This window comes from Megalobrama amblycephala, linkage group LG18, assembly GCF_018812025.1.
Source record: "Megalobrama amblycephala isolate DHTTF-2021 linkage group LG18, ASM1881202v1, whole genome shotgun sequence".
Taxonomy (NCBI): Eukaryota; Metazoa; Chordata; class Actinopteri; order Cypriniformes; family Xenocyprididae; genus Megalobrama; species Megalobrama amblycephala.
Window position 1 is genome coordinate 4,697,931 of NC_063061.1, and position 14,691 is coordinate 4,712,621.

At 37.1% G+C, this 14,691-nt stretch overlaps 2 protein-coding genes across 3 annotated transcripts in view; one reads left to right on the forward strand and one right to left on the reverse strand.

Annotated features, from left to right (window-relative positions):
• Positions 1-10,120, forward strand: part of shroom1 (shroom family member 1) — a 46,954-nt gene extending 36,834 nt beyond the window's left edge. For both annotated transcript variants that reach the window (XM_048166895.1, XM_048166896.1), the window contains exons 6-8: positions 968-1,088; positions 3,319-3,591; positions 6,889-10,120. In XM_048166895.1, the coding sequence (XP_048022852.1) occupies positions 968-1,088; positions 3,319-3,591; positions 6,889-7,143 (649 nt within the window). In that variant the 3' untranslated portion in view covers positions 7,144-10,120. The remainder of the gene's footprint in view (positions 1-967; positions 1,089-3,318; positions 3,592-6,888) is intronic.
• An 807-nt stretch (positions 10,121-10,927) lies between these two features.
• Positions 10,928-14,328, reverse strand: LOC125253115 (ankyrin repeat domain-containing protein SOWAHB-like). The gene has a single exon (XM_048166897.1). The coding sequence runs from the start codon at positions 14,252-14,254 to the stop codon at positions 12,974-12,976; it is 1,281 nt and encodes a 426-aa protein (XP_048022854.1). The 5' UTR covers positions 14,255-14,328; the 3' UTR covers positions 10,928-12,973.
• Between the last annotated feature and the right edge of the window lie 363 nt (positions 14,329-14,691).

Here is a 14,691-nt window from a genome sequence, read left to right on the forward strand (position 1 = left end):
CAAGAACAATAGCGAAAAATGGCAGATGGAGCAATAATAACTGACATGATCCATGATATCATGATATTTTTAGTGATATTTGTAAATTGTCTTTCTAAATGTTTCGTTAGCATGTTGCTAATGTACTGTTAAATGTAGTTAAAGTTACCATCGTTTCTTACTGTATTCACAGAGACAAGAGCCGTCGCTATTTTCATTATTAAACACCTGCAGTCTGTATAATTCATAAACAACTTCATTCTTTATAAATCTCTCCAACAGTGTAGCATTAGCCGTTAGCCACGGAGCACTATCAAACTCATTCAGAATCAAATGTAAACATCCAAATAAATACTATACTCACATGATCCGACACATGCATGCAGTATCCATGACGAACATTTGGTAAAGATCCATTTGAGGGTTATATTAGCTGTGTGAAATTTGTAAATGCACTGTATAAGAGTCGAGAGCTCGAGGGGCGGGGGAGCATGAGGATTTAAAGGGGCCGCACATGCTGAATCAGTGCATAGTTAATGATGCTTCAAAATAGGCAGTTAAAAAAATGAATTAAAAAAAAATCTATGGGGTATTTTGAGCTGAAACTTCACAGACACATTCAGGAGACACCTTAGACTTATATTACATCTTGTAAAAACTGGTTCTAGGGCACCTTTAAATGTTAAGCGAACCAGGACTGTGTATAATTTTCTTTTTTGGTCCTGATCAAAAGAATCAAGAAAACCGAACTAAAAGTGTGAACACACCCTGAGTCTCCTGTGAGCTTCACATGAGGAATGTTATTTGTGTGTCTATGTACAGAATTTCATAACAACCACATTTGCCAAGTCAAATTGGCTCATTATGCATTGGAACAGAACAAATTTTTAGCCTGATACAAAGTACTCCGTGTTCCACTCAAATCAAATATTAAAAAGGCTAGACTTTCATTTGTATTTTCACGGTATGTTTGTTTTTGTTTCTGAAGCACTGCGATGCCAGTTTGTGACAAACCGCCGAACCTTCCGTCATCTGTGAACAATGAGTCTGTTCTCTCAAACCAAAGAGAAGAACTGTGCAGCGCAGAAATGGATATCACCGACAAGAAGGTACTGAAAGTATTATAATGCTGTTGTTCCATGTCTTATTTTCCCACAGATATCAATGTGCCAAACAATCTGTTGACTTTGCCAGTAACGCTGTGCAAGATCCAGGTGCAAACTTGAGACATGCAGCTCTGTTTTTAGAAACGGCAGTGGCTTCCTCTGACCTCAATTGAACACTGTGTTTTATGAGTTACACTCATCAGTACAGAGTCTACAGGCTCTTGAAAAGTTTGATTTCAGTCAGACAAAAGCAGCAATGCATCTTTTTTTAAGATGAAAATGTCTTGGTCAAGTAACTGGATTAACAAACTTAGTTAAGGTGATTGTAACCTGGCTTCATCCAGACAATCAGACTACAGCGGTGTGCACATGCTCTGAAAAGGAGCTGATGCGTGATATGTTTTTAAGCCCTCAAATATTTGATTTAGCATTTACATTATGTGTACAGACAAATAAAGACTGTAGATCTACTACTCAAAAAAACTAAGAAGTCATTAGCCTAGGGATTCACATATTCTCTCCACGTTGATATTATAATAATGTAGAATAATGAATAATGTAGAAATCTGTTTGTATATTGTGATGGACCATTTTATGCAGATAAATCCAAAGGGTTCACAGCCTTTTTTCCTGCCACAATACATTTGAACACAAACAACACTTTACAATAAGATGCCATTTATGAAAATGAATTCTAAAACATTTAATAATCTTAGTTAAAGCGGTCATGACATGAGAACATATTTTTACCATTAAAACATCCTGCAAGTTTCACAGCTTAAAGGGTTAGTTCACCCAAAAATGAAATTTCTGTCATTAATTACTGACCCTCATGTCGTTCCACACCCGTAAGACCTTCGTTCATATTCAGAACACAAATTAAGATATTTTTGATAAAATCCAATGGCTCAGTGAGGCCTGCATTGACAGCAAGATAATTAACACTTTCAGATGCCCAGAAAGCTACTAAAGACATATTTAAAACAGATCATGTGACTGCAGTGGTTCAACCTTAATTTTATGAAGCAACGAGAATACTTTTTATGCGCTAAAAATAACAAAATATTGACTTTATTCAACAATATCTAGTGTTGGGCGATTTCAAAACACTGCTTCATGAAGCTTTACGAATCTTTTGTTTCGAATCAGTGGTTCAGAGCGCCGAAATCACATGATTTTCAGTAAACGAGGCTTCGTTACGTCATTAGTGTTTTGAAACTTCAATAGCTTTTCGAACCAATGATTCAAAACAAAAGATTCGTAAAGCTTCATGAAGCAGTGTTTTGAAATTGCCCATCACTAGATATTGTTGAATAAAGTCGTTATTTAGTTTTTTTGGTGCACAAAAGTATTCTCGTCGCTTCATAAGATTAAGGTTGAACCACTGTAGTCACATGAACTGATTTAAATATGTCTTTAGTAGCTTTTTGGGCATTGAAAAAGGGAGTGTTATTGTTGGCTATGCAGGCCTCACTGAGCCATCGGATTTTATCAAAAATATCTTAATTTGTGTTCTGAAGATGGTCTTACGGGTGTGGAACGACATGAGGGAGAGTAATTAATGACAGAATTTTCATTTATGAGTGAACTAACCCTTTAAAACATCCTCCTCATTATAAACAAAACATTTATTTAATCAAGCTCCAAAAGCAGCTCGTTTTGATATTGTGGGATCTGTGATGTCACACGGGCAAATGCATATGACTGCCTCCAGAGCAAGACATCGACCAATAGTTATATATCATCTCACCATAGGCTCCGCCCACTGGCCTTCAGCTTCTTAAGTGATCAGCCGCTTTAGCGTTGTCAAAAGAACTGACTTCGATACCAAGTCGGTACTGAAATGTAATAAAATGTGAGCGCTGTTGGCCGGATTTGTAAAGGCTCTAATTGGCCATTTTGGCTCATCAGATATGTCTGTGATTGGCTACAAATGCTCCCACTTTCAAACACTTGTGTGCTTTCAAACACTGCATTGATCATTGTAGCCAATTACAGACATATATGTTGAGCACATGAACAAAATGGCCGATCAGAGGTGTTTACGAATCCACTCAACAGCGCTCAAAGCGCCACATTTTTAATATTTCAGTATCGACTTGCTATAGTAGTCGGTACTTCTGACAACACTCGCCTGTTGCACCTCTGGAACCTATTATTTACTATCCTATAATTATTGGGTTATTACTAATAAACATCTTGTGTATGCTTCTTTGCATCTTCTCATGTATAGAGACTGCTGATGGCACATATTGAGGAGCGCTTGAAGTATCTGGAGGAAGTCCGATCCACCGTCCAGGGCGAGGTGAAGGAGAATGGGGTGCGGGGCGACGCTATGGAGGCCCTGGTGCGGGAGAGCTGTGTCCCAGCCGAGCTGGAGCGCTACACACAGTTTATAGGAGACCTGGAGCGGGTGGTTAGTCTGCTGCTCTGCCTGTCAGCCCGTCTGGCCCGTGTGCAGAACGCCCTCAGCACGGCAGATGACAGCATGGACACGGAGGAGAAAGTGAGTTTATTAACCCAACAAAGCTAGGTGTTTAAATGAGGTGTGTCTTTGTGTAGATAGCTGGGAGCGGCCCTAAACACACTAAAGGTGTGCAGGGAAAACACACACTTTCTGAATCGCTTTAAGATTGACAGTTCTTTCTCTTTTCTGGATCGGCTGTTGATGGTGTCAACACTGCCTGACCGAAACCACTATTGAGTTTCGATGGGTTTTGCGATTTGCACTGCCCTCTTGTGACAAACATTTGAAGTGCAGTCATTATTACAAAGCACCACTGTGAGGAGGTCAAATATCAAATAATCTATCATGTTTTATGACTGTTGTTGTTCATGTATTTTTATTTGTTGACTTTTTCACGTTATATTATTCAAATATAAACTACCATTCAAAAGTTCAGGGTCAGTAAGATTTTAAAGAATTTAATACTTTCATTCAGCAAGGACACAACATTTATAAAAAACAGTAAAAAATAAATAAATATATATATATATATATATATATATATATATATATATATATATATATATATATATATATATATATACAGTACAGTCCAAAAGTTTGGAACCACTAAGATTTTTAATGTTTTTAAAAGAAGTTTCGTCTGCTCACCAAGGCTACATTTATTTAATTAAAAATACAGTAAAAAACAGTAATATTGTGAAATATTATTACAATTTAAAATAACTGTGTACTATTTAAATATATTTGACAAAGTAATTTATTTATTATCAAAGCTGAATTTTCAGCATCGTTACTCCAGTCTTCAGTGTCACATGATCCTTCAGAAATCATTCTAATATGCTGATCTGCTGCTCAAGAAACATTTATGATTATTTTCAATGTTGAAAACAGTTGTGTACTTTTTTTTTTCAGGATTCCTTGATGAATAGAAAGTTCAAAAGAACAGCATTTATCTGAAATACAAAGCTTCTGTAGCATTATACACTACCGTTCAAAAGTTTGGGGTCAGTAAGAATTTTTATTTTTATTTTTTTGAAAAGAAATTAAAGAAATGAATACTTTTATTCAGCAAGGATGCATTAAATCAATCAAAAGTGGCAGTAAAGACATTTATAATGTTACAAAAGATTAGATTTCAGATAAACACTGTTCTTTTGAACTTTCTATTCATCAAATAATCCTGAAAAAAAATATTGTACACATTAAATGTTTCTTGAGCAGCAGATCAGCATATTAGAATGATTTCTGAAGGATCATGTGACACTGAAGACTGGAGTAACGATGCTGAAAATTCAGCTTTGCATCACAGGAATAAATTACTTTGTGAAATATATTCAAATAGAAAACAGTTATTTTAAATTGTAATAATATTTCACAATAATACTGTTTTTTACTGTATTTTTAATTAAATAAATGTAGCCTTGGTGAGCAGACGAAACTTCTTTTAAAAACATTAAAAATCTTAGTGGTTTCAAACTTTTGGACTGTACTGTGTATATATATATATATATAATAGCTGCGAGCAATTATCGGGGTTCAAACGCTTTAAACGTATTATGTTTTCATTAGCACGCCTGTAACCATTTCAATCATAGATGGAGAGACCATTTACAGGCAATTTATCACAGGAAATATATTTTTATTTAAAGCTTTTTAACAGTTATGGAGGTTGAGCCAAAAACCTAGGACTAATTCACCAAAGTTGATTATTTTTGAAATAATGTCCAATATTTAACGAGCGATTCGATGGACAGCGACGGTCCTAGAGGCAAAGTTGATCAGAGTGAGGAGTTCTACCATGTGGTCGTGGCCGTGTGCGAAAATTTATGATAATCCTTTACATTTGTGAAAAATGTGAAGGTGAAGTTCTCACAGGCCTCTAGGGTGGTGAGTCAAACAGGCCCAGTGGCCATGCTTTTTTTTTTTTTTGATACGCCAAGTCATGGTACCTTGGAAAAAGACACTGCATGCCAATTTTCAAGTCAGTCGGACCAACAGTTAAAGATGCCATAGAACGTCTTTTCAAAATATGTAATATAAGTCTAAGGTGTCCCCTGAATGTGTCTGTGAAGTTTCAGCTCAAAATACCCCATAGATTTTTTTTTTAATTCATTTTTTTAACTGCCTATTTTGGGGCATCATTAAATATGCACCGATTCAGGCTGCGGCCCCTTTAATTCTCGTGCTCCCGTCCCCGAACTCTCGACTATAAAACAGTGCATAAACAAAGTTCACACAGCTAATATAACCCTCAAAATGGATCTTTACAAAGTGTTTGTCATGCAGCATGTCTAATCGCGTAAGTATGGTATTTATTTGGATGTTTACATTTGATTCTGAATGAGTTTGATAGTGCTCCGTGGCTAAAGCTAACATTTATATACTGTTGGAGAGATTTATAAAGAATGAAGTTGTGTTTATGAATTATACAGACTGCAAGTGTTTAAAAATGAAAATAGCGACGGCTCTTGTCTCCGTGAATACAGTAAGAAACGATGGTAACTTTAACCACATTTAACAGTACATTAGCATCATGCTAACGAAACATTTAGAAAGACAATTTACAAATATCACAAAAAATATCATGATATCATGGATCATGTCAGTTATTATCGCTCCATCTGCTATTTTTTGCTATTGTTCTTGCTTGCTTACCTAGTCTGATGATTCAGCTGTGCACAGATCCAGACGTTAATACTGGCTGCCCTTGTCTAATGCCTTGAACATGGGCTGGCATATGCAAATATTGGGGGCGTACATATTAATGATCCCGACTGTTACGTAACAGTCAGTGTTATGTTGAGATTCGCCTGTTCTTCGGAGGTCTTTTAAACAAATGAGATTTATATAAGGAGGAGGAAACAATGGAGTTTGAGACTCACTGTATGTCATTTCCATGTACTGAACTCTTGTTATTCAACTATGCCGAGGTAAATTCAATTTTAAATTCTAGGGCACCTTTAAGTAGTTATAGCCATTTTCCTGTTTTTTTTTTTCCTCTTATAGCTCCACCAAGTGGCCAATCGCTGCGATTCTTTTCACGTGACCAAAGATTGAGCACATACACAAGTGTTCCAAATTTGGTTAAAATATCTCATTCCGTTCACAAGTTATAGCCATTTTAGTAAAAGTGGCCTTGCCCATTTCAAACGTTTTGGTGGCTCTTAGAGACCGTGAATCGAAATTTCAACTTTTTTTTTTTGATAATTATTGACTATAAGACTCCAGAGAATCTTCCTGCACTGATTTGGTTCCAATCAGGCCTAGAATATAACCTAGAAATTATATTAAAATTATATTCATAAAATAATTCCCACTTTCCTCAATCCACAGCAATCTCTGGACAACCGCTACCGTCTTCTGTGCAAACAGAGGGACGACGCCAAAGACTTGAAGGACAACCTGGACCGTCGGGAGCGCATGGTCTCCACCTTCCTCTCCAGGCAGCTGACGGACGCACAGCTGCAGGAGTACCGGCGCTTCATTCAGACCAAGGCCTCCTTACTCATTCGCCAGAAAGACCTTGATGAGAAGCAGCGTTTAGGAGAGGAGCAGCTCGAGGCTTTACTCAGCAGTATTCCTCCATGAAACTGCACTGCCTGAAAGTGTCTGTCCAGCATGGACCGTACTTACTTCGAGACTCTTGATATCTGCGCTCTGTAGTCGAGTTACGTCTTGAGTTGACTAATGAAACCATGGAAAGCTTTATTTAAGAGCCCAGGAATGGTTTATCAGATGCATCACTCTAAAATGATGACCAAAAAAAGGACGAAAGAAGCACTTTTGAAAAAAACCTGCACATACTCATATTCATAATTGATTTCAGGGCTTCATTACTGCTTTGATGAACTTTTCATTCATTCCTTTTTGTCCTGTAATTTCATTTGACACTATCATGTTGAATGTGTTTCATGTTCGAGTACTTTACAAGATTCTCTTTAAAGATGCGTTTTGAAAGTCTGTGTTATTGTACTGCTGTCGTTGCATGTGTAGTGAGAGCACGATTCAGCAGCAAAGCCCTTGATGATAACTTGCACACATTTTCATTTATGCATATGGCAGACGCTTTAATCCAAAGTGATTTGCATTGCATTGAACCCATGACTTAGGTGTTGCTAGCGCCTTGTTCTGCTGTTTGAGCTACAGAAATGACTGATGACGCATACATGTGAGCAAATTGTGCTGTTTTCAGTGAGATCAAACAATTGTCCAGGAATTTACCAGCAGTAAAACCATGGTAAAATCACTGAAATGTTCTGCCACGAGTACCTTATAAACCAGCAACAACAGCAATATGATAATTGTAAGAAACCAATGTTCAATTAATATTTACATTTATTAATAATAGTAATAATTGGAACTAGATTTGCATTACCGATGGAAATAACATGCTTACAAAGCAGTAAAAATACAACAGTGTTAAAGTTTTAGGTTAAATGACAGTAAAACTAAATAAACCTAATGCATAAATTAAAGCAATATGAAAAGTTGATCGATACAACAAAAAATAAAATACCCAAATCACAATTGACCCTTCGCCGGGAGTTTGATTGACAGGCGATCTAACCAATCATAATGCTGAATCCGTCTTTTTGAAATCTACAGTTAGTAGATTTAAGTCGGTGGACTTAAACTTGAAAAATGGTGTACTGACGTCTTTCCGCGGTTGAAACAACATTCCTTCTGATGTTCATTCATGTTTTATTTGATGCAATAGAGATGATCCGTTCACGAGCCGCTTGAACTGAGGCGCTACAGCATTAAAGAGCCACAAAACGGTATTTATTGTTTAAATTTCTTTAAAAATGATCAAATTTGAGACTTTGTTTCATATCAAAAGTAACCTGCTCTGTCTTGTCTGTCGATACGTTGTTAGTTTGATCTTTGCTCTTGAATGTATTTTTCACTGCGCGAGATCAGCCTGGCTTGTCGGACAGAGCAACGGTCAATTCAGTATGCAAATGGTCTTAAAATGTATTTTTTAAAACTTTACACAAGGTGGAAATTATCTACAGAACAAAGTTTGAATATAATCTGCACATTAAATGGATTGATCTGAACCGGTTTCCCGATGTATTAAACATTCAATATTAAGATAATGTTTGTTTGTTTGTTTGTTTAAAGTTATCTGGTCTTTAATAACATTCTCAAAACATTAGCACAAAAACATTATTTATTCATTCAGAGAACATTCAAAAGTAACTTTCCCATAATGTTTTCTCTAAGCGTAACCACGAGAAAAAAAAAGTTTTTATACGTTAGAGGTGCTGTGTAAGTTTTTGGACTGTATTACAGCATAAAAAATACCATTATGTGTGCAGATATTTTGGAAACATGCTACATTAACACACTTGAAATGTGCGTTCCGTGTCGGAATGTCTGTCTTTGTTTTGGTTTGTGTGATCCCGCCCACTGCTAATTTACCCAATAGTATTTCAGCACCCCGGGTTGCCAGTTGGCGGAAAACACCGCGTATTGCAGCCATGGAAGCCAGCGGAAGAACTGGGTCAGAGATCGCAGATTCTACAAGACCTAAAAAGCATCAGAAGAATCCATCTAAAAATCTCTGAGAGGCATATTAAAACACAGATATATTAGCTGATCAACTTAGTGTAAAGCTTGTCTCCTTGCATTGTCAACTGTGCTCGTTCCTGTTGCGTGTCCTCAATCTGGCAACCCGCGTGAGAGTCGAGTCTGAGGAGGAACGGCGGAAAAAAACAACTCTCCAATATTTTGAATTTGGACTGCAGTACCCATTTCAACCACTAGCTGTCAATATTACATATTGCACTTTTAATGAAAATATTTTTGTTGGCTACACAGAAACTACTAATCTGTGTTCATGAATCCACAACTGATTCAGATTAGCTGCTTTGTTAGATGCTTCCCTCAATCAAGTGTTTCAAAAACGTAAATGTTTTGAACTGATCAGGGTTAAAGTGTATTAAGGGGTTAAAGTGTAGGCCTACTTTGCACTTTGACTGGGAACATCCATTACTTCCGTCTATTACAGTACTTATTGTTGACACGTTCACATTGCAGATTCATGTCAGTGTGTGTTGTGCACTTTACAGTCATTCAGTGCTTTAAAATTGAACATTGTCAAGGAAATGGAACTCTCAGAAATGTTTTCTCGGCTCTAGATCCACATTTTCATTAGCTTTTCTTGTGGAATACATGAACATTTGGCTTCTCGGTTGGTTAAACAAATTAAAGTTTGTTTTGGCCTTTGGGCAGAGGGCGATTCCTAGTCTTTTCTGTCAAGAGCTCATGTTTAAATGGCTTGAAGAAATGTGTAAGTCACATGAAAACATGGATGCGTTCTTGATCATCAGAAACTGTCCTGTCATTAATACCACCATTATCCATTTCATCTGGAATTGATCGATCAGATTGTGCTTTGAATGCTGGATGTGGATTTAGAGACTGTAAATAAGCGTTTGTCCACTATCGGTGTGCTGTGAATGTTAGTTCATCAGTTTTGCTGCCATCTTGTGGTTTTGTTAATGTGGGATGCATGAGTTCCAATTACTTTTGGTTTAATGAATAAAGTGTGTAAATGGAATTTTCTCGCTGTGCATCTTAAGTGTTTCATTACAACTAGGCACAATTTTCTGTAAAAATGCTTTGAAATAACATTAATTGTGAAAAGTGAATAAAAAATAACGTGATTTGTTTGATGTGTAGCCTAAAAAATTCAAATGGGTGAATCTCTAAGACAATTATATATGTAAATGTTTATATATTTTAGCCTATTTTAGGTGTTTTCATGATGCATATAAAAAATTAGGGCGAAATGTCATGTAACTATCGTGTAAATAAGGCCACCAAACGGTTAAATATGCTTAAAACATCATATTTGCTTCTCCATGGAAGGTCAAACACATCCATCTTGTTTTTTCTACAACTGAAGCGTCTAAGCTCTTAAGACACCAGAGTGAAGTTCTGTCACACATGCCGAATCATGCACATGCGTGTCTTAAGGCATTTTGTTTCTCTTCTAATGAATACAGACGGAGGAACACGTGCTCCATCTCAAGGGCAGAGGGTCAGAGTTTAATACAGCCGCTGCATCATGGGAACAACAAGAGATGCAGCTGTAAGCTAAATTGTTCAGGTCTTATCTTGTCAACCCATGTTGGCGTAAACTCACAGGACTGGTTTCCAATTGTGGCTATTTCATCATCCACCGCTGATCTGAGGTCAGCAGTAAAGAGTGATCTCTGTAACCAAGCTCACACTGTCAGCAAGACTCAGTTGAGCGTGAATTAGCTCATATGAGCAGAGAACTCAAAGGAAACAAACACATTGCGAGCCTGAGCCTGTTTCTCCCACAGACACTTATTCATCACAGATGCACAGCGAAACTGAGTCAAAGTTCAAGCACAAGATTAAGTTCTGTTTAATAATATTTGCATAATAATGACGCTTTTGAATAAGAAAATGCATTTGTCGTAAGATAAGATACAATTCATAATTACAGGTTTTTCACGACAGTGGGAATCCTGGGATATGGATGACTAAAGATAAGCATGTTGATCAGCATTAAACTTGAGATAAAAAGTATGACTTGAATGTGTTCTGAAGGCTTGGTTCACGCAAAAATGAAAATTATGTCATCATTTCCTCGCCCTCAAGTTGTTCTAAACCGGTTTGAGTTTGAGATATTTTTGAAGAATGTTGGTAATCATTAGTCAGTTGACGGTACTCATTTACTTCTATAATTTTTTTTGGAAGTCAATGGGATCCATCAACTGTTTGGTGTCCGACATTCTTCAAAATATCTTCTTTTGTGTTCGACAGGAGAAAGAAACTCATACAGGTTTGGAACAAAATGAGGGTGAGCAAATGATGACAAATGTTAATTTTTTGGGTGAACTGTCCCTTTAACATCTAGAACAAAATAATTCTCAAAAATGTTTCCCAACACCTCAAACATGTGATGCATAAACCGTCAGAAAAGAACAATTAGAGAGATTTTGTCCACTCCCAGTGAGTAACACTGCCTGAGACAAAGAGCTCGAATATTTCATATGTATATCATGTGTAATTTCTCAATTTAAATCTGTTGACTTGAGGAAAAAAACAAAAACATTATATTAGACTATAATAGAATACATAAAGTCTCTTTTGCTCATCAAAGCTGCATTTATTTAATCACAAATACAGAAAAGCCATAATATTGTGAAATATTTTCTATTTAAATATATTTTTAAATTATTAGTTGTCATTATTTCAGTCTTTGGTGTCACATGACCATTCAGAAATCATTCTAATATGCTGATTATTTATCATCAATATTATTATATAATGTTGAAAACAGTTATTTTTTGTGGAAACTGTGATGAAGAAAAAGTTCATTTATTTATAGTCACTTTTGATCAATTTAATGTGTTCTTGCTGAATAAAACTATTAATTTCTTTAACCCTTGTGCGTCAATTAAAAAAGTTACACATAGGTGCATTATAGAGGACAAAAATGTCTTTGTCAAAAAATTTGAAGTTTGGGAGCACAGACTTAAGTTTGGTCTCATTTTAAAGAAGTACCTTGGCAGAAAAAAGTTTGAAAAGTGAAACAAAAAAAGTTATAGAGGTTTAAGTTTATGAACAATATTTTATATAAAATATATATTTTATTAAACATGTTGAACTCTAAAACTGCTAGAAAATGAAAGCCATAAATCTAAACAAGTTGTGTTCCAAATTTCAGGTTGATATCTCAAAAAATGAGCTTTCAGTAAGATTTTGTTTGGGCGCAGTACCAAATCTTCCCCATTAGATGACAGCAAAACTCTTTTCTCTCTCAAACATTACCTGCACACACATAATTTTTTTATTACGCACACATACAAAACACACTCTGACATCCACACCAACACACCCACACAATTAACGCTGCATAATTTATCTAATTGACTCATAATATGCATAAGCAGAAAAAAAAGAATAAAGCGAGTGTTTGCTTTATAGGCCAAACCTGAAAAAATGGCACCATCTGGTAAAAAATAAATAAATTTTGAAGCCTTGACAACAAAATGAAAGCCTATTAACAAAGACTGCATCATTTTATAGTTAAATGGCCCTGGGATTAAACATTGCACTTTTAATGGGTTTCAATGGGGACATTTTTGTCCAAAAGGTCCTGAGAGGAACTATTTTGTGTTACTAGTGTAAAATAGATTTTTTAAAGGAAATGAGGGTGAAATAGTAAAATTCCAATAAAAATACACACATGTACCAAAATCCATCCAGTTGGCATTAACACAGGCAAAATGATAAAAAAAAACAAAACTGAAAAAGGCATAAATGTCGCACAAGGGTGAATGATTAGAATAGTATTGCATGTCATCATTGATAGTCAAAATCAGAACAGAATTCTTCTGGAATCTCAGATAAAGATTGATTCACATTAATATGGTTATGGAAAGACGTCCGACACCAGCCTCTGTTTATGCGACACCGGCTCGTCCCTCTCAGCTCTGACGTCTTCAGCCAAAGACATGAACTGGATTCTCCCCTTGTTCTTTTTCTTGATCCCCACCGGATGAGTCGGGAAGAGCCGACTTTTAGGGTATCTATGCGGGTCAACCTCCTCCCTGACCTGTTGAACCTCCTGCTGGACGGCCTTTGGGTCTCCAAGGAGCTCCCTCAGCTGTACCGAAACCCCTTTGCGCAGATAGTGGTAGGGTTTCTTTCCGCAGTTGTCCCTTAGATTCCCATTGGCGCAATACTTTCGGACTAGAAGGTCAATTAGAGAGTCGTGATTGTGGATGGCGGCGATGTGTAGTGGCGTGTAGCCACCATTGGACTTGGCGTCGACGTCCACCCCGTGACCGCTCTTCCTAGACACGTCAATAATCTTACAGACCATGTCAATGTTTCCACACTTGACGGCCCAGTGTAGGGCCGTGAACCCAGACATGAAGTCTTTCTTCTCTGCGAGCTCAGCGTCCTTCAATAGAAGGCCGTACACTTGATTCCACTGTCCAGACGCGGACTTCACCATCCACTCGTGCTCCGCAGTGTCAAGCGGGCAATGGTGCGAGTTGTACTTTGGCTCTTCCACTTGTTTCGGGGTCTTGAAGTTTCTAGCGCGGGTCACGCCGTCTATAGACGTTCTCTTAGAGTCAGAAGTGGACAGCTTCTTCTTGTGATGCTGGCTGATGTCCGTTTGGGGCATTCGTAATGGAAGTGCAAATGGTTTGTTAGTCTTGGCCGCTCCATGTTTGTCATCAGAGTCATCAGACTTAAGCGGTACAATGAAATTTAAAGACTTTTTCGGTTTAAAGTCCACATTCTTGCTTCTTTCCAAAGCAACTTCTATGGGAGAAAGTTCTGCGGTGCCGTTTGAAGCCTTTGATGAAGATCTGCTCAGTGACTTCTTCTTACCTTCTCCATTTTGTTCCTTCTCATCTTCCTGTGATCCACCTTCATTATCTTCTCTTTGTGCGTTCTCATTGTTTGAGGCTTCAAGTAGGTGATGGTATACTTTCTTTAGGACTATATACTTGGTATCCTGGAGCTCTTTAACAACACCAACGTTGTTGACAAACGTCTTGAAGAGATCTCGGTTCTGCTTCTTCTCAGCCGGATCACTGCAGTTCAGTAGGTCTTTGAACTTGCTCAGCAGCTCGGAGTTTTTCACCTTTCCTCTGCCTTCTAATAATGTGTTTAAAATCGCTTCTTGAGTCAGAGCCATTTCTTAACTCGTCCTAGATCTAAACATACTGCTCTGTGGACCGATCGTCACGCCCTTACCTGTTTTCCGGAATGAAAAACCTGTAAAAAAATCAGACGTAGGTAGGGGCGGGGCTGTGGAAAAGTTTAGTTTTGCTTATTTTAGCATAATTTGTCAAGGAGAAAATACAAATAATGGCTAACCACCTTTAAATTGTTAAATAGTTTAAAATAAAATCTTTTGAGTACAATATAATCAATCAATAAATCAAGAAATTGTCCCTGTGAATGTATTTCAACGTACATTTACTGATTATTACTTGCATATTTCTTTATTTAGAAGCTCAATCTTGCCATGGCTTGAGAAAAGACATTCCTGAAGCCAGTGGGAGTTTCCAGGAAGAAGCCATATTGCGAAATTATGAATCCTAGTATGGCAAAATATTGCCTCATGAATAT